This window comes from Brugia malayi (genome assembly GCF_000002995.4).
Source record: "Brugia malayi strain FR3 genome assembly, contig: Bm_v4_ChrX_scaffold_001, whole genome shotgun sequence".
Lineage (NCBI taxonomy): Eukaryota > Metazoa > Nematoda > Chromadorea > Rhabditida > Onchocercidae > Brugia > Brugia malayi.
Window position 1 is genome coordinate 18,382,242 of NW_025062479.1, and position 27,194 is coordinate 18,409,435.

The 27,194-nt window shown below is 31.8% G+C and overlaps 4 protein-coding genes across 5 annotated transcripts; 1 reads left to right on the forward strand and 3 right to left on the reverse strand.

The window, feature by feature from the left end:
- Nucleotides 1–1,432: 1,432 nt before the first annotated feature.
- Nucleotides 1,433–4,708, forward strand: Bma-inx-5 (Uncharacterized protein; the record flags this gene model as incomplete). 2 transcript variants are annotated; one of them, XM_001898098.2, is made up of 10 exons in its annotated part: nucleotides 1,433–1,588; nucleotides 1,840–1,877; nucleotides 2,220–2,310; nucleotides 2,750–2,849; nucleotides 2,985–3,122; nucleotides 3,313–3,383; nucleotides 3,631–3,792; nucleotides 3,943–4,031; nucleotides 4,134–4,353; nucleotides 4,565–4,708. In XM_001898098.2, the coding sequence occupies 10 exons, from the start codon at nucleotides 1,433–1,435 to the stop codon at nucleotides 4,706–4,708; spliced, it is 1,209 nt and encodes a 402-aa protein (XP_001898133.2). The 2 variants fall into 2 exon arrangements, with proteins under 2 accessions (XP_001898133.2, XP_042931233.1); XM_043075299.1 differs by lacking the exons at nucleotides 1,433–1,588; nucleotides 1,840–1,877; nucleotides 2,220–2,310; ... (1 more) ...; nucleotides 2,985–3,122; nucleotides 3,313–3,383 and having other exon boundaries at nucleotides 3,778–3,792.
- A 2,713-nt stretch (nucleotides 4,709–7,421) lies between these two features.
- Bma-nprl-2 (Uncharacterized protein) lies at nucleotides 7,422–12,273 on the reverse strand (the record flags this gene model as incomplete). Its single annotated transcript, XM_043075300.1, has 10 exons — nucleotides 7,422–7,545; nucleotides 7,870–8,021; nucleotides 8,149–8,222; nucleotides 8,668–8,773; nucleotides 9,285–9,374; nucleotides 9,553–9,635; nucleotides 10,667–10,745; nucleotides 10,826–10,956; nucleotides 11,855–12,008; nucleotides 12,163–12,273. The coding sequence occupies 10 exons, from the start codon at nucleotides 12,271–12,273 to the stop codon at nucleotides 7,422–7,424; spliced, it is 1,104 nt and encodes a 367-aa protein (XP_042931234.1).
- Nucleotides 12,274–12,495: 222 nt separating this feature from the next.
- Bm18036 (Uncharacterized protein) lies at nucleotides 12,496–13,613 on the reverse strand (the record flags this gene model as incomplete). Its single annotated transcript, XM_043075301.1, has 4 exons — nucleotides 12,496–12,618; nucleotides 12,798–12,906; nucleotides 13,296–13,409; nucleotides 13,525–13,613. The coding sequence occupies 4 exons, from the start codon at nucleotides 13,611–13,613 to the stop codon at nucleotides 12,496–12,498; spliced, it is 435 nt and encodes a 144-aa protein (XP_042931235.1).
- A 4,471-nt stretch (nucleotides 13,614–18,084) lies between these two features.
- Bm9578 (Uncharacterized protein) lies at nucleotides 18,085–19,127 on the reverse strand (the record flags this gene model as incomplete). Its single annotated transcript, XM_001898100.2, has 4 exons — nucleotides 18,085–18,189; nucleotides 18,379–18,587; nucleotides 18,854–18,933; nucleotides 19,051–19,127. The coding sequence occupies 4 exons, from the start codon at nucleotides 19,125–19,127 to the stop codon at nucleotides 18,085–18,087; spliced, it is 471 nt and encodes a 156-aa protein (XP_001898135.1).
- Nucleotides 19,128–27,194: the final 8,067 nt, after the last annotated feature.

Here is a 27,194-nt window from a genome sequence, read left to right on the forward strand (position 1 = left end):
AAATTTGAGATTTTACGGTGGATGAAATGATCGTACGCGATGCTGTGATTCGCGAATTGTTCTATGATATTTGTTGTAAATGCAATTTAGGCAGAATATGATAAATGAACAAAGAAGAGAAGAAACAAACAGACAGCATAATGAATTCAGTATGAAAATTCAGAACAGTTTGTGTAGAGCGATGATGGGTGAATACAATTCAATGAGACGGCACAGAATGACGACAATTTCAGAAGGAGTGGTGGCTGATAGTAGATAGTGAACGGTTTGAGGTGCTGCACAGCTCGATATGGCGGAACTTGTCTCATCACACCATCATCACTCTTTCCAATTGATCGATTGATTCCCATCTGTTTGCAAGTAATTGCAAGTTTTCGTTTCGTCCTTGACAAATAATAAAACTCACCGAAACTAGGAGTGCAAACTGTTGTACGTCTCTCGTCAGATCGTGGACTGGTGTTGACAGATAGATCGCAGGTAGTATTGACAGACAGTAACTGCACATTAGTATCATTTCATCACTCCTCATTTTTCACTCTTCTATTCACATTTTTTGTGTGCATACTTAAGTGTTTTCAGATGATATCGGATTTGAGAATGAGGAGAGATTTCCCCCGTACTTCTGAAGGCCTATGCCTTTTTTTCATCCAGCTTAAAAATTCCATTACCTGCATTAGTCTGAAAGAATCAAGTTCCGAGAACTTGACTTTCCTGTGTAAATGATTCATCATAAGTCGAAATTGAGAGAAATGAATAACCTAAAGCATGCGGTCGTCAGTCTTATATGTAAGCAATTTTGTTGTCAAGCAGCGATGTTGGACTTAGACTGATTCTACAAATTCCGTATTTAAAACATTATTTACTAAAATTCGAGAGATTCGAAACTTATAGCTCTCCCTTTGAGCATTGTACAAGAAGTAGTATAGGTCGTTCGAAGTCAAGCTACACCGCCATTTATCTTGCAGCGGATATGTGATTTTTGTATGAAACATTTGTCGATGCGTCGGTACGATGAGATAGTAACGGCTCAAATTGAATGACTGAAACCATATAAAGGCTGAAAAATTAATATTAAAACTTCTAATAAGTGCCAATTTGACCGATAGACAAATGCGCTTAAGACGCTTAAGTGACTACAAAATGAGTCAGAATTAAATTGATGTGTTCCACATCCGAATAATAAAAAGACTGTCTTAGTGGATTTATTTCAACGGCCGACGCAAATTCATGTTCGTGCAGCATAAATTGTTCGTTAACGTGCTTGCTTAAAAGAATAAATATTACAGGAATGAAGCATTCGGCATTTCTTCCTCATCGGCATCCGTAATTATATTTAGAATTTTAGAAACTTGCTCAATTGTTACTCGCGCGTGTATTTGGTTCCCTGATGGTACTAAACAGGAAGTTTCAGGTTGTTGGACTTGTAAGCACGATGATCGGCGTAATAGCACCTTATTTGTCGAAATTCCATCGAAATTACCAGTCAAATGATATCATTGATCGACTGAATTATCAGTATACGGCACTGATCATTGCACTTACTGCCTTTACCCTTGCTGCAACGCAATATGTTGGTAAACCGATTCAGGTGAGTCTGTGTTTTATTCATTTTTATTATTTCTATCCTATTTGATTTGTTACTTTTATCCTGAAAATATTTAACAAAAAATATTTCTGTTAAAATATTTTAGCATAGTTCAGATGTCGGCATAAATACGGGCCAAACACACGATTTTGAGACTTTCAAAAAATTTTAAACTCATCAGAAATAAAGTGATTCGAAAAATGCTTGGCCGCCATAAAGTGACTAGAATTCAGGTTGAAAAAGAAATATTTCAGTGTTGGGTGCCTGCACAGTTCACTGGAGCATGGGAAAAGTAAGTGAATGTCAGTAATATCTTTGCATTTGTTTTTTTAGTGGTGGCTAACTTGCCGAAAATCTGGCATCTTTTTTTCAGGGTTTGAAATTGTGCTTAATATTATCTATTATTTTGTAAAAGGAGTAAGGAAAATTTTCTGAAAAGAAAAAAAATACGCCATACTAATTTGTCCCAACATCTGATGTCCATCGATCAAAAAGCTATTTTAGTTCAACCCTAGTTTTTTAAATGTTACAATGGAAATGTTGTTACAATTTTTAAGGGGTAACCAAATAATAATGCTTTCTATTCAGTACCCCCTCCCTTCTCTCTCCCGCTCCCAATACTGTTTTCTTTTAGATACACGGAAACTTATTGCTTTATCAAAGGAAGTTATTATATGCCTTTGGAGAGTGAAATACCACACGAATATTCGCAGAGAGATGAATCGGTTTGTTTTCAAATTTCACCATGCATACATTATACTGCACATATTTATCGAATAGCAGAGTTGAAATTTCTATTTTATAACCTTTCATGCTGTCGAGTATCATATTTCATGATAATAACCGTTATCGTTAAAATGAATGGTTAGCTCTGCCGTCGAATGTCTTCCTCCCATTTTAGTGATACCTTATTTTATAAAAAAAAAACTAACGATAGTGTTACTTTTTTTTCTTTTTTAAATTAGTGATACTTTTTTTATAAAAAAAAAAAAGAAAAAAAAAAAAAGAAAAACTTCTTCTTCTAGCTTGAAAGCATAGAATTTCTTATTTCAACAAGTTAGGCAGTTTGTTCCTCTGAACAGTTATAAGTCAGAAGAAATAGCTTCTGTCCCATAAGAAATTAAAAATTGATAATTAAATATATATATGCTGATGTGGTATCAGGTTATTGGATACTACCAATGGGTACCAATCGTTTTGGCACTCCAAGCATTTTTGTTTTATTTTCCGTCCATTGTTTGGCGAACGATGAATTCTCATACAGGTCGACCAGTCCTTGTTTTCTATTCTTCCAATTCTTCACTTTCAAGAAATTTTCAAACTTTTTAGTAGCTTGACTTAATGTTAATAAGGATTCATTGAATTTTTGGATTTTATGCTTGTATGGTCATTATTGTAGGTGTTAATGTGAAAGGAATTCTTAATTCAGCGGCTATGGTGAAAAAAAAATTCGACAAAAGTTCCCGCCTTGCACAAGTGCACATCGCAGCAGATCATTTGCGCGATGCGTTGGATATGCAGAGAGAGCTCCGAACTGGTCTTTCCTTCTTTAATTTTTTGCGAATGTTTGATGCTCGAAGAATTATCTGCTTTAACTGTTTTGATTCAGTTCGAAATCACAGTTTAAAGCCGCAGTTCAGATTATTTATTGAGCATAAAACATAGCATTAAAATTATTTTCTCTAAAACTGTACTAATCATTTAACGAAAATTTTTCAATTTTTGAGGATCGTTTGATTGCTTTCATCTTGGCAAACGAAGTGGAGTCTATCTGATTGTCTTATACCTTTTTACCAAAGTGCGTAATTTCACATCTGTTTGGTAGACGTATTATTTTCATAAAAAAGTGGACTTTTGAAAATGAATATGATTGTATTGTTGTTATCTTATACTTACCTAATGTGAAATTACTTTTTTCCTCAGTATTTTTCAGTACTTTCATATTGACAATCAAAATTTCCGTATTTCAGTAGAATATAGAGTTCTTGTTTCCTAGAACACGTAGTACAATCCATATTTTCATGTTTCAATTTTCATAATCACAGTTGCTGTATGTGATCAATGTGATTCTACAATTCGTCATTCTAAATGCATTTCTGGGACCGCAATATACTCTGTGGGGCGCGGGTATTCTTTCTGATATATGGCGCGGTAAGGAATGGAGTGAATCCGGTCATTTCCCTCGAGTCACAATGTGCGACTTTCATGTCGGTTATTCATTTCCTGTTAATTCATTTCACTCCTTTTTTTTTTAAAGTAGTTTTTTGAACTCATTTTATGAACAATAACGAAGTTGTGATGAAAAAAATGAGTATAAGATCTTTGGTGTATTTCTGAAGTAAAAGTTACAAATTCAGATCCGTGTGCTGGGCAATATTCATCGTTGGACAGTGCAATGTGTCTTGATGATTAATATGTTCAACGAAAAAGTGTACATTTTCTTATGGTAAACAAATTATGTTCTTTTCCCTAATCGTCTTGTAAAGTTAATGATCGCTGTTCTCCAGATAGTATAGTCCATTGCTATTCTTATTAGAATTATTGACAGGTGGTGGTTTGTTCTGGTTGGAACTTTGTCAGTGTTATCGTTGTTGTATTACGTCTTTGCACTGATGCTTGGATCGAATCAGCGGCAATTTGTAACACGTTATCTGCGGTGTGCCGGTGCTATTTCGGATTTCAGAGATCCGAAAACAGAGAAATATCTTCATGATTTTGTTAGAAGATTTCTGCGGCCCGATGGTATCTTCATTTTGCGACTTATCGAGGTTTCATATCAGTTTGTTTAACAGCATGCACTTTTCACAGTATGGTCATATCACTATTGCTAGTGCGTAGCCAACTTATTGCTATTAAATTATACTGATCAGGGAGAAAAAACTTGTCATTCAAGCTGGTGCGATATGCTGAAAAAGATAGGCAGGAGCTTAAGGTTCCCAGCTATTCGTCAATATCCTAATGGTATGTCTTTCGTTACAGACAAATGGTGGCGATTTACTGGTTAGTGAAATTATTAACGTAATGTTCGGCCACTATAGAGCTCGTATGGAGGAGCAATCTGAAACGATGGCTGTGACTGACAGAGCACATTTGAATGGCAATGACAATTTATTGGAACGATGAATCCCTCATTTCAAGACTTAGTTTTCTAATTCTTCGAAAGTGGATATTGTGAAACTGTCATCTGATCAGTTGAAAAAGAAATTTGTAAGGAATTGAAATATAAGGATGTAAGTAAAAGGAATGCTGAACGTAATTAGTGAAAGAATTTTTTGACTAGCTGCCTAAAACTTCGCACTATTTTTGGAAAAAATATATTCAACGTTATTTTGTTTCGCGATATAACGGCCATTTGATGAATTCTCATCTTCTCGATAATTTTTTTGCAAATTAATCTTTATAAACAAAAGGAGTAAATCTAGAACCTTTCAAGTGTTACACATGACTTCTTTGTATGTTGAGAGTGCCGTGAAGAGTAGTCTTTTTAAATCGAAAATAGGGATATTAAACATCCTCATCCTATTATTTTTGAAGATAGTTCATAAAGAAACGTCCCTATGTAATTTATAAGCTATGTCTTTATGTCATGTTTTTAAATGCTCTATCAGAAATATTATAGACTTCATAATTTAACTTAGAAGATACGAGAAAAGTCCGAAGTACTTGGATTTTGCAATATCTTCAAGTTAGAAAATTTTGCCTGAAATCTTGCAAATTTGTCCTGAAGTAAAAGATATATTTTTTTACTGCATACATACGGTAGACATGAGGACATTTTTTACAACATTGCTTTTTTTTTTGTTTTAAAATCTTCGAAAGTGGGATTACCAGGAAATTTAGTATTTCTTGGTCTCATTAAGATAATTTCGTGAACTTTTAAGAATTAAAAAAAAAAAATATGAGTCAGGAATGTAAGTTGTAGGTTGCTATGTAGATCATTCTAGTATGAATTTCGGAGATAAATTCTTGCAAGGCAATAAAATTGAAGAGGTAGTAAGATATTGAAAGCAGATCCGATTAGGAATATGATAAATATCAAACGAATAAGGACGGCTAGGGTGCGATTAGTATGGAAGTTTCCTAGGATCTGCAAATCGCTACAGAGAGTGCTAGAAATTTCCTGTTTATCCAGTATTGAAGAGAACATTGAAAATTACAACAAATGTGCGAATTACGCAGTTAATTAAGATCTAGTCAGAACCACTTATACAAATTGCTATAACCAATCACTTTTACGTATATCTAGCACTTTACATATCTCCGAATTATAACCGCTATATATCCATTATGCAATTCTCGATGGTTGTACATTGCAGGAGCTTCCTCTGCTGATGAGTTATTCAAAAAGTTTTATAAGCATTGTCCTATTATAAATTCTATGGGACAACAAGCAGATGGTAATATTATGTATTGAACAAAAAGAGGACAAAACTTCTCAGTTTTCGTTCATAATTGAATTGCACTGATATTACACGAGTTTATATTATTTCCCATCTCCTACCACAAAATGGGGTTAAACTAGTGGAATTATTTGCACAAAAGCATATTGGAAAGGTAAACATCAAAGGATTATAATAGTTTTTTGGTTTCCTAAGGCCTACATCATCTATAATAGCAAAATTTTCAGTATAGGTAGAAAAAATTTACTAGAGATTAGGGAAAATTCCTGTATGTTTTATTAGCTTATTTTTCGCCTTTCACTTCATTTTGAGAGTGCATTCTAATCTAATTCAGAAAAAGTAAGCTATACGGGATACAACAGTTCGTTGATTCGTTTGCACGAATTATTCAAATTTTCAATACATATATATACTCTGCTTGTATTACTGCGCTTTCAGCTTCTAACCCATCCTTTTTATATACCTCCTATTTTATGGACGAATACATCATTAAACCTTAGTACTTCAGAATACTGAAAGTGTTCGAACTGCTGTTGTGTGGGAATTAACATGTTTCATATAAAACAAAGAAAACATCTCCAAATAATTGGGAGTGGAAAAGATTTAATGATCCGTTTTTCCAAAAAAAACTTCGACTGCTTAGTCAGAAACGAAATTCAAGAATGCATTGAACAAAACCTCCTTATCATGGATTAAGCCAAAAAAGTTTAGCGAAGTCACAATCATCGTTTTGCTGATGACAGTAGTACTCCTTCTCCATATTTCCACATTAATCTCAATATTTCAGTATCGTCGTCCTCAGTCTCTTCGTAAACTGTGATGTAATTTAAAAGTAGAAGGCACCACAGCAATTCCTATCTGATTAAGTTTACACCACGCGTACAGCGCTCATTCATTGTCATATTCTGTGGACCGAAATATCTTCAAAGATAAGAAAGGCACTTGCAAAGTGGTACTTGTATGAGTGAACTAAATATGTATTTGGATTTTCCGCTATACCTATCAATGCATACTTTCATTTGATAATTTGATAATAAAAACTTGAATAATACCTTTTTATATGTGTGCATAGCGAAAATAAACAAAAAACATGAAGACGCAAAAAAATGACGAATAGTTAACACAGAAAAAGAAAAGCCATAACTTATGAAGCAATGACAAACGATAGTTTTAGAACAATTCATAACTATAAAGCGGGGAAATATCTGACATTATCAACCTCAACTTTTAAAACTGTGAGAAAATGCTCTTTAAGTTTCATCATTCGAACGCAGATTCTTTCCAAAAAATTTAAAATATTACGTATAATAGTTCTTTAAAGCTTATAGTTCCCATCACTTCAATTCTTCAGCAATTTTTACTTTAGATAAATTGTGATTTCTTAATTAAAAATAGCTGAAAGGTTTCTATTCCCAATCTTCTATATAATACTTATTCTACTTTGAAATGAAAACAAAATTTCCATCATCACGAACAGCTTCCAACAATCTAACTGGTGAAATAGCAAAAATGACTGCTAAATCTTCCAAAGAGCGAGTACCATCGCATAATTTAGCTATCCTGTAAGTAAATTTAACATGAAAATAATATTCAGTGATATAACTTGTTTCTAAAAGTTATACTCTCTCTTACATATAAACAGTAAATTAAATAAAAGTAAATGTGAGATTCTGCTTTATATTGTAGACCTTTTCTTAAAGTTTAGAATCAGTGCAGTCGATCAAACAATGAATTTATGAAGAATTAAGAATTAAATACATGAACGGATCCATGTGTCCATCAAAAAAAACGAAAATGGAGTAACGATAAATTTAGTTGGAAATATTTCCACCTTTTCAATAAAAAAAAAAAAAAAAAAAAAAAACTTGAAACAGGTAAATTTACCTTCGCATATCGCACTTCTTCAAACACACAGGATAAATGCACAGCTTTCGAACAAATCCGTGACATATACCAAATTGTATCGCACGTCTTTCATCAACATTGTACTGCCTAGGAGACATCCTTTCACACCAATCTTTCATTGTCATACCTGTCTGAAAACGAGTTTAAATAAAATGAAAATGATCCAGATAAATTATCACGCAACATTACGGAAATGTGAATTATAACTTGTAATTCTAATTTAGAAGATTATTAGTGAAATAGCTCCGACAAACATACTTTCAAACTAGCATATAATCGGAATACATCAGGAAATAGTGGTTTTCGACCTGAACGTTCACCTCCATCATTTACTGGCCGTATAAAATCCAAACATTCATGAAATGATTAGTAAGCAAATGAATTTAATGCAAGTTGAGATAATTTGAAAATGAAACTTTGCCCAACAATAAGATTTAGAAAATGTTGAGAACTTACTTCCTTTGTATATCTACTGAGGACAAGCAAAATCACTCTCCAATCATCATTAAATGGAAATGGATGATCGCAAAAGAGAAAGGTGTAATTATTGCGATGGAAATCTCATTTATGAAAGAAGAAAAAACAAAGTTCCCTAATTTAACTAGTAAAATTCCGATAACTCTTGTTGATTTTTTGATTACAGAAGCAATATATTCGAAAAAACAAAATACTGAGTACTAACTTTGATAAGATCGGTATTCATATAAAAATCATGTAGCTGTTCGGTGGCAACGTATGTGTTAGCATACATAAAGAGAGGTATTAATGTTAAACAACCATAGAAATGCAAATTACGAACACATCGCATTACTAGATCAGTATCTATTTGTACTAACATGGCAATTTCTTTAATGCAACATACACCGTCCACTTTAGGACAAATCTGAAATCAATGACGAGCTTTCCTTTAAATTCAACTCAATATTTTTCTAATAAATTTTAACACAACATATTCATCGATTCCACCTATTATTTTCAGAGTCATCGTATAGCTGGAATAACTCCAGCTAATAAAATGCTTTAATAATGTCGTACAAAAGTGCGCGTCATTTTAAATTTGGCAACATTCTATTTGGTTTTCGCTTTTTTCTTATAATGTATGTTGATATGAAATAGATTTCAGTACACAAAAGTAAGTATCATGTTGCAATATATAAAATGAAAAGTCCAATAGCAATCGAAAATAGTGTAGTATGCAACGACATAACAGTTTTGATAAAATGTAATTACATATAATATTCAATTACATATTAGCTTGTTTTAAAAAAGTTACTTCTAAAGAAGTGTTGTTACGTGTAACGGCGATATAACTTGTATTGCAAGCTCAACGACTAAAAGTAAAAGTCCTTTAAAAATATAAAAATTAAATGACATGCATCATTGACTAAAGAAACCTTCTGTGATAGAACATCCATTTTTGAGATATGATTTGGTGTATTTGGCGGTGGTATTTGTGTAAACATCGGCACCATGTATGGCTCTACCTGAGAATAATGATTGTTGTACAGAGTTTTATACAATTTGCTAAATGTCACAACAATCGCTTATATTCGAAAATCAACCGGTTTAATCGAAGTTTACGCTAACCTAAGCTTTAGCAATCAAAAAAAAAAAAATGTCTACACTAAGATTCTGCATTTGGAGGTAACTCGAACAACCCACCTTAGGTGGCTCAATACCATGAAACGAAGGACACAACTTTAAGTATATAGTTGTTTGATCAGTAACAGGGATTTTGCATTCACCTGGAAAAAAAAATCCTGCAATTCGAAGTAACTGATTCATCAGCGTAGCACCACACAATACTTTATAATTTTTCATGATGAAATTGGTAATCACTACATATTCTTTTCTAGTTCGCTGCTTATCTATGGTAACATGGTAACATAGTGTTATGTAAATACAAATTCGAATTTTTTTGTGTGAAAACATGTAAGAACACTACATTTATCTGAAAACATATGCATAGCACACATAAGCTAGTGTTTAAGAGAGTAGAATGATTTAAGGAGGCAAATCAAATTCAGTATTTAATACTGCGTAAACTATTTTGATTCTTCAATCTACGAACAAAAATGGTTTATTGTTACAATTCAAAACTCCTCCTTATGAATAATTAACTGCAGTTATGTGCAAGTGATTATACTTAAAAGTATGCATAGCCGAAAATTTTTCTTTTTGGAAATCAAATGTTTTTGCCCTAATAAGGCAAGAACAACACGTCAGTTGTATCTCATCAAAAAAATATATTATCAACAACAAGCATACTTGCTGTGCCTCTAACACAAAGTTTTCAAAGAAAGAAAACAATAATGGCAACAGTAATCCAAATCTTATCTTAATAATATATTTTTATGCCATATTTTTAATGTAATACAAAAATTTCTTTCCTAAAATCACTGAGTTATATTTTCTTCAAAAACATTATATATCGTTATGACATTAGTTTCATTCCATCAGGACTTTCATTCTGTATAAAAGATTTTAATCTATTAAACATCAAAGCGAAACTCCCAAAATACAGTAGATTGGAATATCAAAATATTTTCGAGACTTACTGATTAAAATTATTAGTGTCTAAGAAAATATGCTGTGATGCGTAAAAATTCAGACCTTACATCCCTAACACAACAATCAGTTCAAATACAAACATTAAAACTAAGATTCAGAGCTACAGTTAAAAAATTAAAACTAAATTTAAATAAAATTTAAAATTAAAACTAAGCTATATTAAAGTCCATTTCTGCTCAAGAAGTATGCATCGAAATTTGCGTACCATGCTCGTTAAGGCCTTTGAATATTTCCAGCAATAAATCAGGCAATTTACTCTGCGATTGTGACAAAAACCGCGTATCCTAAATATCTTCAGTTGTATTTCGGTTTACCCGTCAAAAATTTTCAATTTAGTCATCTCACTACTTTAAAAGTCCTTCACCTTCTCCATTTGCGTTAAATAAGCCGCACATTTCTGAACCATCGGTTCGTACATGCAATCAATCTGACTGTTCTTATCAACCACAAAACAGACGTTGAATATATAGCGACCGCGAGCATATGAATCAGACTCTGGAATCTTTTAATATTTGCAAAGATATGTGGCACTATTCTGTTTTCTGCTAAACAATAACAACTGAAATAGCTCACAATATTTCTAGAACATAATATCACATTAGTGATGCCCAAAATTTCATATCCTTAATCACTATAGAAAAAAAGACCGTGAAAAGGAAAAAAAGAAAAAAAAAAAAAGATTGGCCAACATATACAGTTCACTAATTTACTCTCTGAAGGAAAAGTTTTTCGAGCAAAAGAAAAGAGGCACGAGCATTCTGATTTTCCTGAAACTTAATGCTACAAGAATAATTGTTTTCTAACAATATTAAATGGTATTGGGAAATAGTTATTAGCTATCAAGATCATTCCAAGAATATATTAGTTTTTTAGGATATGGATATATATATATAGATATGGATATATATATAGTTTTTTTTAGATATACTGGTCATGAATTTCTGAAGTTTTGTTTTTTTCTTCTTTTACAATTATCCAACAGAAACTGTGATGTGGTAGTCTCATATCTCGAATTACTTTTAACAGTTTTTAAGATTCATGATGTGCTCGTCAATAGTGCAGCACAACATTTACAAATGTGCCTGAGGAAAATTACTTCACTTTCTAAAAGTTATTTTTTTGAAAACTTTGTATTTTAAAACAGCTCTTATATATTCCAAAATCGAATCGAAAACGCAAAAATTACTTAGGAAAGTCACTTGTAGCGAAAATAATAATCATTCTGATGTCGAATTTTACAAACTAATTTAAATTTTTTTGTTTTTAGAAGATTTGATCAAAATTTTGTTACTAGTAAGCGTGAACAGGTTTCTACCAAACAAAAAAGATTTTAAAAGGAAAAAAAATTTAGTAGCTCATTCAAGTTTTCTCGTAACATAGCAGTAGAACTAACCGATACCAACAGGATGCCCTATCACTTTGTATACTTTTCCATCACTGTTTTCAACGTGGTTCACTTTGATTAGTCGATGAAACAGTTCCGGTTTAGGGATTACAGCATTTGAAAATGTATCAAATCTTTTTGCATCGAAGAGAAAATCGGGCATCTATAGAACTGATCATTACTTTACCATTAAACAGTTTTTAGCAGTCTTTTGATAAATGTGACATAAAATGAGATCATTATCATTTATCATCGTGAGGGATCAAGCTAGATATTTTAGCAAAAACGCAAAAGAAATAAATGAAGTTTTCACTGACTTGTATTCTAATTACTGGCCCTTTGTCTGCATCGAATTCGGCAAAAATGATAGCTTTCAATTTTGGAACATTTATCAGTTGAGAAAGGTAAGTACTTGTTGCAGCATACATAAATAAACAGAATTTTTATATAACCTAGAAGTTAAATTTCTCAACTTCTCATGTATATGTTTCATTATACGTGACAAATTTGAAAATTTTTAAACACCTAAATTGCCAGTGCTTACTGTTCTCTATGACACTGAAACGTTCTATACTAAATAATTATCAAGTCGCTAAATGTCTTGTAAATTGAAGCTTAGGAATCGAAAACAACCAACACAAACTGCGAAGTCATACAAATTTTTCCAATTTTCGCTGCTTTTCCAAATAGGAAAAAAGAATTTTATAACTACTGGTCAAACATCCAAGAATACCACCAATCACTGCACCGAGAACACACGGAATTGGCCAACGCTGAAGGAGACTTAAGACGTAAAATATTGCTTAAAAATTAGAAATACAACTATGACATTTATCATTTAATAGGTTGGTTACTGAAAAACAGCTTACAATAAGGAAATGATTAAACAGTCTTGGTAAACATCTCTTGTAAATCGAATAGAAATATATTTTAAAAAGAAATTTGCAATTACCTGCCACCAGCGATCCCAGTCAAAAGGAATAACAAATGCACCGAACCACGCACCAAACACACCACCCAGTGACAACTGACGAGCAAGCAAACACTTGTCTGATAACTGTCTAAATTTGCTTGAGCATAACGCATTGTGATTATTATCATAATAAATGTTAATTTCATATAAAAATTCAATATTTTCTATCCAATGAACTTATACAGTACCCAATGCATTAACTACAACAAACATAAAATACATATAAAACTGAGAAATTAGCGGGAAGTTACAAATACAAATATCAAGAAGCTATATTTCCTTCTTCCACAGTGTCTCACTTCTCTTCACAGAGTTTATATTCTAGGAAAAGGTGATAACCGTGTTTTCCTTCTTTTTCTCAAACTTATTTTTTTTTTTAATTTCTCTTGATTTAATTTTAAAGCGTACTCATAGTTTCAGACAATGATTTATGACTCAAATTACTACTACAGTTATATGAATTAATAAAAGGGAAACCTCTTTCCAAATAAAATATTATCCAAACTGTCGAAGTTTTCAGCAACTAACAACAATGGGAATATACTCACTATTGCAAGCACTATCGAAAAGACGAAATTTGCTCCAAAATGGCTGAAATCATTGACGTGATGCGACTATGATACAAGCGGTATATCTGTAAGTTCTGTGTAGTGGAAACTGCATACTCTTGTAGGTTTTAGAAAGAAGGAAGCAAAAATTAATCAACCTTAAAAGTGGGGCTCCCAAGAGAATTGCTGTAACATAGATGACAGTCACACCTAATGCGGTATAACTGATAGCTCGACTTAATTTCATATAATAATAACCACTGAGTTTCTGGTTACGTGAATGTTGTCCGATTATTACGACACATACTGCATAAAAATCCAATAGAAAGTAATAACATCAACAATTCGTTAGATCTAATCAATGCTAAACAGTAAAAAGATTAAAAAAAGATTACAGGTAGGGAAAAAAAATTGATAGATGATCCTCAAAAAGTGCACCATTCTCCAACACTCTTCCAAGAAATGACCACGTTGAATATCAGTCCTGATACGAAAACAAAGCCCTGAAAGGAGAAAGAGGAAACCGCCCGAGACTAATCCACTCGTCAATAAACAAATTCGGTCTCTCGCTATAAACAAGCCCATTGTGAACAAATCTGGTCTCGGCACAGCGTTGCTCGCGTTGGGCAACAATGTTAATTTTGATTGAATCGTTACGAAAGTTGTAGTCCCTCTCTTTGATCAACATCTAGATGGTTAGAATGGAGTGAAGTAATTTTGATGTTAACTTTCCAGGTCTGTATTTAGAGTCTGTAACTAAGTTTATCAAATTTTCGTCTGTTCTTTTATTGATAGTTGGCTCGGAAAGGAAAGGAAATAACTTTTCTATCTCATTATGATATTTCTTCCTTGGAAATAAATTTTTGTTTGAAATTTCTACTTTTTTGAGGATTTCTTTAGTGCATCGTAGATAAAGCATTAAATAAAAAATCATCCGAAATTCTAACATGAGTGTGAATGGATTCTTGTAACAACTTTTAGCAGTAATTCGAGAAAAAAACGTATGGCAAACAACAAGCTTTATAAAAATTTATGAAAAAATTCATTCAAGACTAGTTCATTTATGTCATATCTTATTTCTTCGAAAAATATTTCATTCTTCCTATAGGAATTTGCGCAAAATACTTTCCAGGTAAACTGGACGCAAGAGAAATGTCAAAAACATTAAATGTCTACATTTGGAGATTACTAGCAATTCCAGAAATTTCGGAATCTTGTCTTATAATGAAATGCTTTATCTTATAATCAATGACAACTGTTTGTGGGTCTCAACCGAATGTTCTTTCTGAAAATTTTCTGCGTGTTTTGTCTTTATAAGGAGCTATTTTATGGAGGACTGTTATGTTAGCAAATCGGACTTATTTCATTATTTTAAAGATCTATCGAAAGTTGTTTTCTGTAATCCAAAGCATTTCAGCTTTACTTGAGTAGCAGTCATTGGGATAAAATGAATTTAAAAAATGGATGCGACCCTCGAAAATTAAGCATAAATGTCGCACACTTGCAGGTTTAGATTGCCGGAAAAAGAGGAAACAATCTAGAAATTTGCTTCCCTATATTTATCATATAATCAATTGGACGATTGGAGGATCTTCTGGTGAATTACAAATGTATTGACTAATATAATAATAGCATGTTTTGGGAAGATTTCATCATTTAGTACTGGAAGTTTAGAAATTATAGAAATCCGTTGAGTAATGGTTGCTTACAATTATAGCATAAAAAAGTAGGCTATGAATCTTTTGTGCAATTTAAGCCTGACGTCTCTTCCCTAAACTTTTCATTATTATGGAGAATATTACGAGCTTATTTGAATGGTGACTTTAGTCGTAATTTGCACTTTTTTTTTCAACTGTTCGGCATGTTAGGTTCTGACGAAGATGATAAGGGAGGAAACCCATCCACAGTGTTTATAAAGAAAGTTTTGTTCATATTATCGGGGTGTGAATTTGTAAAACAAAATGACCGATGTTTAAAATTCCTTTTTCCATTTCTCATGATTCATATAACACGATCTTAGATGCCTATTCAACTACTTCTGTAAAAGCAAGAGAGAAAAGATTCATCTATGATTAACTGTATTTTATTGATCAAGCAAATACAGAAAAAGTTAGTTGTTATGAAATTACTGAAGTAGTCAACTTTTGTTGTCACCAATAGACCGAATTATTACAGTTCTCGGAAATGTCATTTATGTAAACTTCATTCAGAAAATTTGGTTTGAAAACCATTCCATAATTGCTAAAATCATTTTCAGATTTAGGTAGTTTAGTGACCATCTATCATAGACACAACAGTTCTCTGCCTATCCCTTATCTACAACCAATAATCCACATGAGGTGCTCATGTTTTTGATTATTGCTTAACAACCGTGTGATAACTGTGTGAAGATGTACTATAAAAAATGGTGTGGTTACTGTAGAAGGCTATAAGTCAGAAGGTTTTGTAAAAAATGATTTGAGTCGAGGAATTTTTAGTCAGTTTGTTTGATCAGTTACAAGCTTTTTGCTATAACGTGTGAGTTTTATTCAAATTGCAATGCAGTTTTTAAATGTGTGGAAAGAAAGTTACTAATTTTTTTCTCAGACTTTCAATGAGACCTTATTCAAATGGACAATTTTTATTTACAGATTTCAAAAAGTCACGAAGAACTTTGTCAGTTCTTTCTTCTTCAAACACTTTGTTATAATACTTTGGACAATTTTTGAAGCAAACGAAACCAGTTATTTTTAATTGAATTTTATAATATGTGAAGTAGGGGAGGGGGGGGGGGTGGGGGGGGGGGAAGGGGTTAGGGTGGGGTGGGTTGATTTCTAAGAGATGACAATCAATTCAGTGCTTATTTCCAGCCTTACTTCGAGAAACATGAAATAAGGCCGGATGATTTAAAAATCATTACGTTCGGTAGCATACGAGTGTTATAACAACAACAACAATGTAAATGTTTATCTTAAATTCAATGCAGAACACCATCTGTCATATATCGTTTAAATTGAATAAGAAAAGTTTTTTCTTCATTTTGAATGATTTAATCATCTTTTTACATCCACTTGTACTTCGTTTCCAATAAAGAAGTATTTTATTTAAGGGAGCCATACGATTATTGCTATTAGCTATCATAAAGCAATCATATGCTTCTGATAAACTGTTGTTTACCTGCAAATATTGAGTGGTCTTTTCGAAATATTCCATCACTGTTCAGATATTCACAGTCACTAAAATGTCTTTTAATTACAATCTTTCAGTTATCCACAATCTCAAAAATTATAAAATATCATGAAAGCTCAAGTAGAGGAAGTTTCATTTTTCAACTTGACAGAATATCGTCAAATCAATACACTGCAAAGAGATTTGAAGAAAATTTAGAATTATTAAGAACTTTCCCACCCTTTTTAGTGTGCGATGTAATAAATTTTTTGTTGGAGCATTCACATTAACAATAAGCACACCTGAAAGTTTTTCCTCATATCAGATTTCAATTTTTTGTTGCTCATTGAGTCAAAAGTTTTCAGTTGCTTTCATAGGCTTAATATTGAAAGTAAATTAAATTTACAACATCAATTTAACTAAATTTATTTTCTTTATTTTGTAATTGGCATGTTTTCTCGCGTGCCCAGAAAGAAGTTTGAGTTTTGAAATATTCTATGAAGGCAAACTTTTCAGTATATCAGCTCCAACCCTAAGTTCATGAAAACAAAACAGTAAAATATTTTCAATTATCTGGCGTAGCTTGCAAATACATGAATACTGAAGCTAATGTTGAATTATGCGCAAATCTGTCATATGAAAGAAAAAATGATACTAGGTTTCAAAATTGAAAAAAAAAAAAAACCATTTTCTTTGAGTGTCCTGTTTAATTTTGCGACTGTTTTGATTGTTCGTGTTGGTGGACAGATAATATTAAGGCAAGCATCAATAAATATCGCATTATAGTCTTCCTCACCTTTACAAACTATTTGTATTGATTTCTTTAAATTCTATCCGAATATTTTAGATAATTATGAAACCATTATTTCATAAATGAGGGTTTAATGTAAATTTATTATTAAATTTGAGATTTTCAGCTAACAATGTCAAATACTTGCTTATACCTATGAAAAAATTGAAACTCTTTTAAGTTCAGTTTAGATTCTTGAGTAAATTTATTAAATAAATCGATAGAAGAATAGTTCTTACTAACTTTGTATGGTATGATATTTATGTGTTCATTTCTATATAATATAATATTCAGATATCATTTCTCAAATTCAATATAGTGTCCCTCTTTCTGTTTCTAATCATTACTAATATGTGAAAGAGAATTTTAATAGATTCGAATGCACAATACAACATTTTGAATTGAGAAATGAGACTCACGTAACTATAGTATTCTAGTCATATAGACTAGAACTGGTGTAATCTGTTAATTTACTCTTGAAAAATCAAAATTTGGCTCGAATTTTTTTTTTTTTTGCTTTCATATAAGCATCGTGATTTTATGGTTACAAAGATTAGTTAGGCAATTAATAAATTATTGAGAAAAGAACGCTGCCGATCAAACATGTTTCAGAAAAATGCAAAAAATGCGGCTGATATTTCTTATTTAGAAATTTTTTGACACTAAATGGCTGAAAAGAGAACACACAAAACGGATGTACAATGAAATAGAACTTATCAGTGTTATCAATTACTTGTGCTATGAAGGATCACAGTTTCTCAAAAGCCATAATATCAAATCACTAACGCAAATCGGAAATAGTGACATGATTCCAAGTTGGATTTCCTAACCATACTTTATTCAGATAATCATCCTTTTCAACAGTAATGAGCTCATCGACTTCCACCTACGGTAAAGAATTGTTTCTTCCTATTTCCTGTCTTTGTCAAAGTCAAATATTAAACAAAGAATGTATTAAGGCAAAAAAAGTATGTGACCTGATCTTTTTAGACTGTCATAGTGATATGAACTTTTTGTTAAGAAAAGAATACCACTTTCCTGATACGATTTGAAGAATGAAGCAGTGTTTTCTTACTCGAAAAAAACGATAATGAATATAATTGGCAATTGAACGTGCTCCAAGTCCCATAAGCAATATCTGACCGTACTCAACACCGCCATCTACTTTACGTAATGATCCAGTCAAGAATGGAGCTGTTAGCATTATTTGTTGATAATCAGTTGATAAAAACGCCTTTGCACAACAATGAGCTCGATTAAACCATGGTAGCCATGATTCCCACCCTGAATTTATGCGTTTTCCAACTAATTTTCACAAATGATATTGATTTTCTTCAGGAAAATTTTCTCCGAAAATTTGCATACAACTAAATACTCATACTGATTTCCCAATTAGCAATGAAATTGGTCAAGATTTAAGTTTATTTATGGACTGATGTATTGTGTTCATGCATTTCTTTGCACCTCACAGCACAGATTAGAATATGTGCACTTAAATTTAAATCCTTTTCATTCTTAAAAAGTTTTAATATTCATATACAATGAAAAACCTGTGGCTGTTTGCAGGATTACTTGAGCAATAATAAAATCAGGAAATTTTTCCGGTGCAAGAGTACGAAGCATAAAATTTCTAAGAGTAACAAATTTACTTTTAAGAACAAATTTTTAAAAACAAATTTGATTTGTCTATTAGTTTTTAAGCATTATTAATTATTTTCTTTTAAAACGACATATATATCAAACTTACTGTCCTCTATCAACAAAAATTTCATCATTGACCACCAAGCAGAACAAGAACTCTTTGAGGCAAATCTTTTCGTTCATTATTGTTTGTTTTTGTCGAGTATTTTTTTTAACTTGTGCTACTATTAACAATACCTCAAAAAATGCATTTCTTTTTCGTTTTTCAAACAATTACTGTGTAAATATCAACTTCTAATTTAATATTCTTATAACAGAATAGAATTTGGCAGTAAAAATTTATATAACAAATCAGATCAAAATTTGTTAATCACTCGATTTTGTAAGAAGCATAAAGTTATTAGACCAAAGAATTTTTTATCAAACATGCTATCAATCAAAAATTTCAGGATATTTTACAAAAAAGTGTTCAAACAACGTTTTGCACTGCAATATTGTCCTTGAAAAGATGATTTTGGGAATTCAGGGAGACAGAACTATCTTTCTGTTGTGTGGTGAAGGACAAACAAGAAAAGGTCAACACTGTGAGAGAAAATCTGATTCCATCAGTGGACAACTTATTTATTAGTAGAAGCTTGGCATTTTTAAATTTTGAAATTTTCATAAACTCTGGTCAGACCTCAAAATATTCCTGATATTGATGAAACAGATTCACTGCTCTAGTAAAGTATATCAAACTGCTGAAATGCTTGGAATCCAATACAGTCAGAGTTCTTTTGATCATATTTAAACACAAAAAATAATTTGTTCGCCGATAACATTCACTTGCGCGAAAAATTAATTCCAGAACGAAGTAAGTAGTAGAGATGATGGAATGATCGGCGTAGAAAAAGGAAAAACTAACTTTAAAGTGAATGAGAGAAAAGTTTCCAGAATAAATACTTATATATCGAATAAAAGCATTCCTTTTTAATCATTATATTTAAAAGGCTGAATACGAACCACGATAAAAAATAAAATCACAAGTGCTCCTTTCAGATAACTTTTAACTGAATTAGTAAGAAATACTGTCATTAATCCTCTACATACTTGCCTTGAGAGCATTTTCAAAACTTAACAAATCACAGCAGTGGATTTTCCAATGGTGAATATCCCATATATATATAAATTATATTTTTATGTAAATTTTTCACACAAATCCTTACTGCAACACTTTTTGATTGTTTTCAAATGTTTTTTTTTTTTTTTCTCCTTTACTGAAATTACGCAAAATATATCGGAAAAAGAAAAAAGTACATTAAGTAGGACAAGCCTTTAGCTTTGATCCAATAAAAATAAGCACACTTATTAAATTTAATTTATCTGTTGATCAACTTTTTCGCAGTATTTTCAACGTCGCTGATGAATTAACTGATATATGTTTTACAAAGCACTTATAAGATGACGAGGTTTTCGCAATCAAATTCATTAGTGTTCTCCGAATAAAATATTAAATTAGAGTAAACTGAAAATTATTGGTAATCTGTTTTTATCAGTGTGATTAAAGATAACTTTGGAGCATACGACAGTTCATTTTTCATGATGCTGGACGATAAACTGATGACCTTCCGAGAGCTGTAACTGAAAATTTTATTCATAAACAATAAATACTAATAAGATTCTACTTGCAAAGCTACAAGATTTCTAATCTGATTTATTAAGTGATTTCATTTGGTATCATCGATTCTAATTTTATGTACAATTTTTATTCTTCTGCTCAGACAAAAAAAGCAAATTGTTTGGAACTATCACAATTTCAAAAAATGTTAAAACAAAATTTTTTAAAAAATATCAAAGAAAGGGATGAGCTGAAGAAATCTGAGTAAGCTCAAAAACATAAAGGAGTGAAAGAATCATGCAATAAAGGCAGTGGAGATAGCTTAAAATCTGCGAGTTTGATTTTCTCTCGCAGCTTTATAAACTACCTCAGCAGCCTCATTGCAATTGGAAAATTGGACTGTAATTTATGATAAGGTTGGCTCAAAAAGCTATTTTACATATTTCATTTCATTTACCTTTATCTTGATGCAACAATGCAATAACATTTCAACTTTATTTTACAAATAACATCCGCCTTTTCTAGAGTCTGGAAACTTTGCCGAGGCTAATGTTCTGTCACATGCATTCCATACATTTTTTCATACTGTAAAATGGCAGCGGTTGCTTACGGTACTACGAAGATACATAAATCCTATGAATATATATGAATATTTATTAAGAATATGATGTTTGATTGTATCAAGATAAGATAGTTTGTTGTGTAAGTTACAGTTAATTTAACTCATTTAATAAAGCTGATTCTGGCAACTTTTGAATTCCGATGAAACAGGATCAGGAAAGATCAAAAAGGATATTCATTATTATCTGTGATTAGCATTATTAAGAAGGTTGAATTAATGCGATGTTAAGTAACTTTAGTTTTCTAATTTGTCTTATCATAATAAGAATTTTGTTGTTATTTTGGAAAATAAAGATAAAAAAGCAGTGAAATAAGTAAAATGACAATAATGCGACGTAGTATAAGTATTGAACCAATGAGTGGAAAGGAGGTTATCTCTATACGTTCAGGGCGTGGTTTTGGGAGTTTTCAAGCATAATCTTTTCAAATAACTACGGTAATTCTAACCTCCAGTAATTTATTCACATCTTTATTTAAAGGTTTGAATTGGCAGAAATTGGAGAAGCAAGCAATCATTTACTAATTGACTAACAATTTTACTGCATTCTTCCTTTGCTACATAACCGTTTTGATAAATATTTATTTAATGAATTGCCCACAACATTATTCTATCTCCTCTTCTTTTGCTTAACAATACCTACATTTATGATACTAAAGTTCAAACTTTACACAAAATTGCCAGAAAATGGACTTCAATTTTCAGTAATGTTCTTAACAATATTATGGTATATTTGATGTCCAATTGACATGTTTAATTGAATTAGAGTTCAAATAAGAATTGCATTCGCACAATAATCTTGTTTTACTCAATAACATTTTAATTTCGGTATTTAAAAAAAAAAAGTTGACTGTTAGGGCAATCGTTTATTCTACTTATGTTTAAGTTCACCAATTTCTTTACTTTTTCCATCCTTTAAAATTTTGGTGATATGCAACACAAATCAAATATGTTATTGAATACACTCACTAAAGAAATTGATGTATAAGAAAATCAAAAAAAGACAATAAACCAAAAGAGCACTCGAACTCTACACATTGTGTATCCAGCTTAGAGAATTTCGAACTGATTTTGGAAAATATAAAAGGCAAGAAAATATGAGAGAATCATTTGCTTTCCACAAATAACCAAAAAATTTATGTCTAATTTCTAGCAATGACTAGTTTTATAATGAAGGATTTCTTGAATAAAAGATTATTATAAACATAAAACTTGATGTGTAAAAAACTTTTTTTAGGTTGAGTCAAATTACATCGATTATGTTAATTTTCTTACAGGAAAAAAATAATGCTGATCGTCATTTATACTCGGAGAATGGAAGTCAATGTTTCTCTGATAGCTAAATTTCACAGCAATAAACCATTATTGAATAGCTTCCTTATTTACACATGTTAATTTATGAACATTTTTAGTTATTACATAAATTATATTTATAGCATCTATGAATTTTGTAAAATTTTTTGCATTACAAAAGGTATAGAAAAAAGCCTGAAAATATTACAGTATATTTATTCCATATAACCTTTGCAGGCTAATGATTCTTGATTCGTTGTATAGGAATGATAACAAAGGAAAAAAGTCTTACTATCATTTAATGACAGTATAATAGTTGCTTATAAAGGAAAAAAAATGAGACAAAGAGAAAACAAAGTTCAATTGGTAGATGCAATCCTGAGTCCACCTATTCTCACTGAAATGATGGGACTTTCCTTATGTCAAATCAAGGGGACACATGACGACACTTAACGACATTGAAAAAATATTACGATCACATAGGAGCTTTCAAATAAAATTAAACAATGAAATGAAATATTATTTATGCTATTCTTGTTAGATATCGCCCCGCTAAAGTTCAAGCTAGGCTGATCAAAAGATCTAACATAAATAACCCATGTAATTTGATAAATATAACTTCAGCAGTAACTGTAACGGAATTGTATTAATTCAGTGTTTGTCAGTTGAATTCCAATTATGTACAAAATGTCTCAACTCAGCATTAAGTTCGAATTCGATGTAGTTTAGATTGGTTTTTGTTCCATTTATTCTATTGTATGTTTGCTTTCATGATAATTGCAATAGTGACTAGTATAAATCCACATAATTTCTGGAAAAGAAATTAAATGCAAAAGTATAACGGATTAGATTTTTTTGTAATCTTCAGTGTATAAAAGTCTAAAATTCTTTACTTTTGATTTCTTGGTAACCATATCTGTCCTTTCCAAAATTCTGTAAAAAAGGTTAGTTTGAGAAACAACTTCTCTTTGTCAACAAAAAAATGGTAAAAGCAAATAAAATGTATTAGCAGAGGGAAAACAAAGCCGCATGAAAACAATACACCTTTGGTTATTCATTGTTACTTTTTTCTCGATGGCATTAGCAATGAACAAAATTAGATAATCTATGAATATTTTGAAATCACTCTGCTACCAAGCCTTTTGATCTTGAATGCCAAGTACAATTTTAAGTTTTCAACTAGTGGATCATCATAAAGAGTTAGAAAATTGGACGTAATTATTAGACTTTAACATTGGATTGAACTAATTAACTGAATAAACTGAAGCTGTCACGATTGTCCTTCTTTCTTATGTCTAAATTTTAATTTTATGTCAGTCTTTTTACAATCTTTTATATATTAAAAATCAGAAATTAAATGAGGCCAAAAGAGAAATGGAGGGAGGGAGACAAAGGCAGACTTCGATAAATGATAAATATTATTACTTAAATAATCATTTATCATTTCATTCATTTTTGTTTTATCCATTTACCAACCTCTGGAAGCGAGTCACTTAATAAGACTAATATTTAAGATGTGTTTTCTTCGCAATTCTACATCATCTAGTCCTAAGTGTATATATTTTTGGGCTAAGGTGAATTTCTGAGAGTCAAAAAAGAAAATACTTCGATTCTCTTGCTCTCTATTCCAAGAATGAGAGAAAAAAACAGGAAATAATTTTAAAGAGACAGATTGTTTTTATAAAAAGAACTGCTCTTGGTAAAGAAAAAAAAAAAAACATCTAGTGGAAGGTCACCGATGAAAGGGAAATGCTTAATCTGCAGCAATTTGTTTCATCAGCTATTTCTATCCAAAAAATACATTCAATTTTCATGAAGGCCATAGACACTTGCAGAAATGCAGTTGATGGAATGTAGAAAAAAACTGTTTAAGAAGGTTATAGACCCTATATCTATAACTCATTGCAGACAGAAGTCTGATTCATGCCATTTGCTTTTTTTAATGTCTGTATCAGCGCAAAAGTCTGAAAAGCTTATTTTCAATCTGACATAAACTACCATATTCAAAATTAATTGAAAGTAATAAAAATAACATTAAGTCGTTAATAAAGTTAGTGTCCTTCAGGACATACCATTACTGATAACTTATTTTAAAATCACTTTGCAAGCAGTTCGCAAATAATAACAAAAAGAATTAAAATTAATCCAGAATAAGGTAATCTGCTTCCCTGCTTTAATGTTCTTTCCTAAACTTAATCAAATATCTTCTAGATGAATGAATATCTTTAAAATAATTTATCCTTTCACATACTTTTACAATTTGCAAAGTATAAAACGGTGATCATATAAGAAAAATTGTGGGAAATTTTGATAAAATTTATGAAATGATATCTCATATCAATGTTAGACGTTCGCGAAACTCTTTTGAAGCTACTTAAAGAAAATACTTAAAAATAAATGTTATGGAACATTTTTTATGAACAAAAATATCCTACTAGATACTATAAAAGTCTATTTTTATTCAAGTTTCTACATTGGAAATTACCAAACATGCGTTAGTTTGTGTCGTTTATCTAAGAATATTTCTCAATATGATTTTGGTGAATTTAGCAACTGTTGCGACGAAATAACTAGAATGATAAAAGATAGGCCCGAGGTCGCGTGAGAAAGGCAGAGAATGTCCGAAAAGCTCTTAATTTTTAGTAAGAATTTAACTGAAATGAAAATAATTTCATCATTTAAACTAAAATAAAGTAGACAAAGTTTGAGTCTGGATAGGCAGAAAAATTTCACACTGCATTAAGGCATATCATATCATGTAAGTTAAAGAAAAATGACGTAACCTAAAATCCTAAAATTGCCGATAAGGAAGTATTTTAGATGTCAAGTTTAGTCTAACGATTTTTCCAGTTGTAATGGGCTAGAAGAGAAATGATTGCACATAGCATGCGATTATATCATATTTAAGACAACTGCATGGGGTGCCTTATGGTTTAAAATCCCACCAGTGGTATTCTACATGCAGTTATACCGTACTTTATCCAATTTCTTAACTGATCAGTGATCAATGGAATATAAAAATGGTCGGTTGTGTCCTCAAATAACAACTTAAGGCTAAAGTGGTCGAGCCTAAGCCTAAATATTGCTAATGCTTCTTCGATGTCATTTGTTCATGTCCTTTTAACGATGCACTTGTAGTGCATTAGTAGCTAAACTGTCTGATTGGATAGGTCGTCGCAGTGAGCATAGCGAGACAGGAGAGAGGAGGAGCTGATAATGCGAAGCGGGGGAGGAGGAACGCGTCAGGTTATGTTACATTCCCTTCGTACATTTATTTGGCAATGGAAGGAAGAGAGTGGAGGTGAGGTTGATTCTACGGGAAAATGAAGGACAGAGGGAGAGGAGAAGGAGGAGCAAGAGCCATGTACCTTATAGCATGTCCTTGTGGCAAAGAGGACGACTTCCATTGATAGTGTCGTTGTGTTTGCCCTGGGATGCAAAATTACTGAATGAAGGAAGGCAACTTAGATGGGCAGGGAAGGAAAGGGTAGGCAGGAGAGCGGAGAATTGTGCACGACAAGGAGGAGCAGCACTTCTGCAGCGTACCGTCTATAGAGAGAGAGAGGGACGTTATGCAGACTAGACGTCCCTTCTTTGTCATCCTCAGAGATTCTACCCATTTCCACGGGTATTAATGTCATAAAGGAAGTGTTCGAGAAAGTTATTAATGCACGTTGTTTAGAAGGAGAAAGAAGATCCCTAATGCTAACCAAATTACAATTAAAGAAAGCGATCTGGAGCTATAAAGCAAATGAGGAAAAGGAGAGAAAGATGGTATCAAATTGAGTTGAATGGAATGGTTGGATCGAAAATTATGAGCACTCAGACAAGACATAGGAAAGTGCAGGAAAAATGGGACTACTGCTGTTTTTAATAATGGATATGAAGAGGACTACACGCGACAGACAGAGTGGAGGTAGATAGGATAGAAAAGAGAGGAATGCTGAAATACTAAAGAAATACTGAAATGAAATATCCTAACGAAACACCCTGTGGAATGAAATAAAAGAAATGTACATAAATCACTGGAATGATTGGTTGAGTGGGCGGGTAGCAGTATACGGTTGCTTTCGTGATAATAGGGTTGGGTAGCAAGACAGGGAGGAAAGACGTTAATAATCCCTGCAAAGGGAAGAGTCTGTTGTCCCCTTCTTTAAGGACGAAGGGAATGTCAGTATTATTGCTTTTCAAGCTTCCTGTCCATTATTGAAGTCATCCTTTTCATAATTCAGAAAGTATACAGACAATCTAAAATGCCATATCAATTTTTCACTTCAATATTAATTGACGATTTGTTTGACTGCTCAATGGACGATAAACATGTCCTTTGGTCATTTCATATGTCAATAAATGTGTTCAAAAAATGTTAGAAATTTCACTGATCATTTCGCTCGAAATTTGATTTAAAAAAAAAAAAAAGAAACATTTACATGACGATCAAATGGTGCGGATATGCTGTAGAATCATTCATCGAATCGTTTCTACTAGATCTGTTCGCCTACACAACCGCAAGGAAACATCTCAATGCAGTTATTACAACCCTGTAAATTAATAAATTAACATCTGAAAAGACTGTTAAACAAATCAAACATTTTTACTTTCGACACTCCAATGTTTGCAAGTTGAAATTTGCCCGAATTTTCACTTAAAGCATCTTAAATATATGAAAGGCACCGAAAAATACTCCACTACATTATTATTTGCAATTATTTGGTTCTTCAGATTAAAAGAAATATATAAT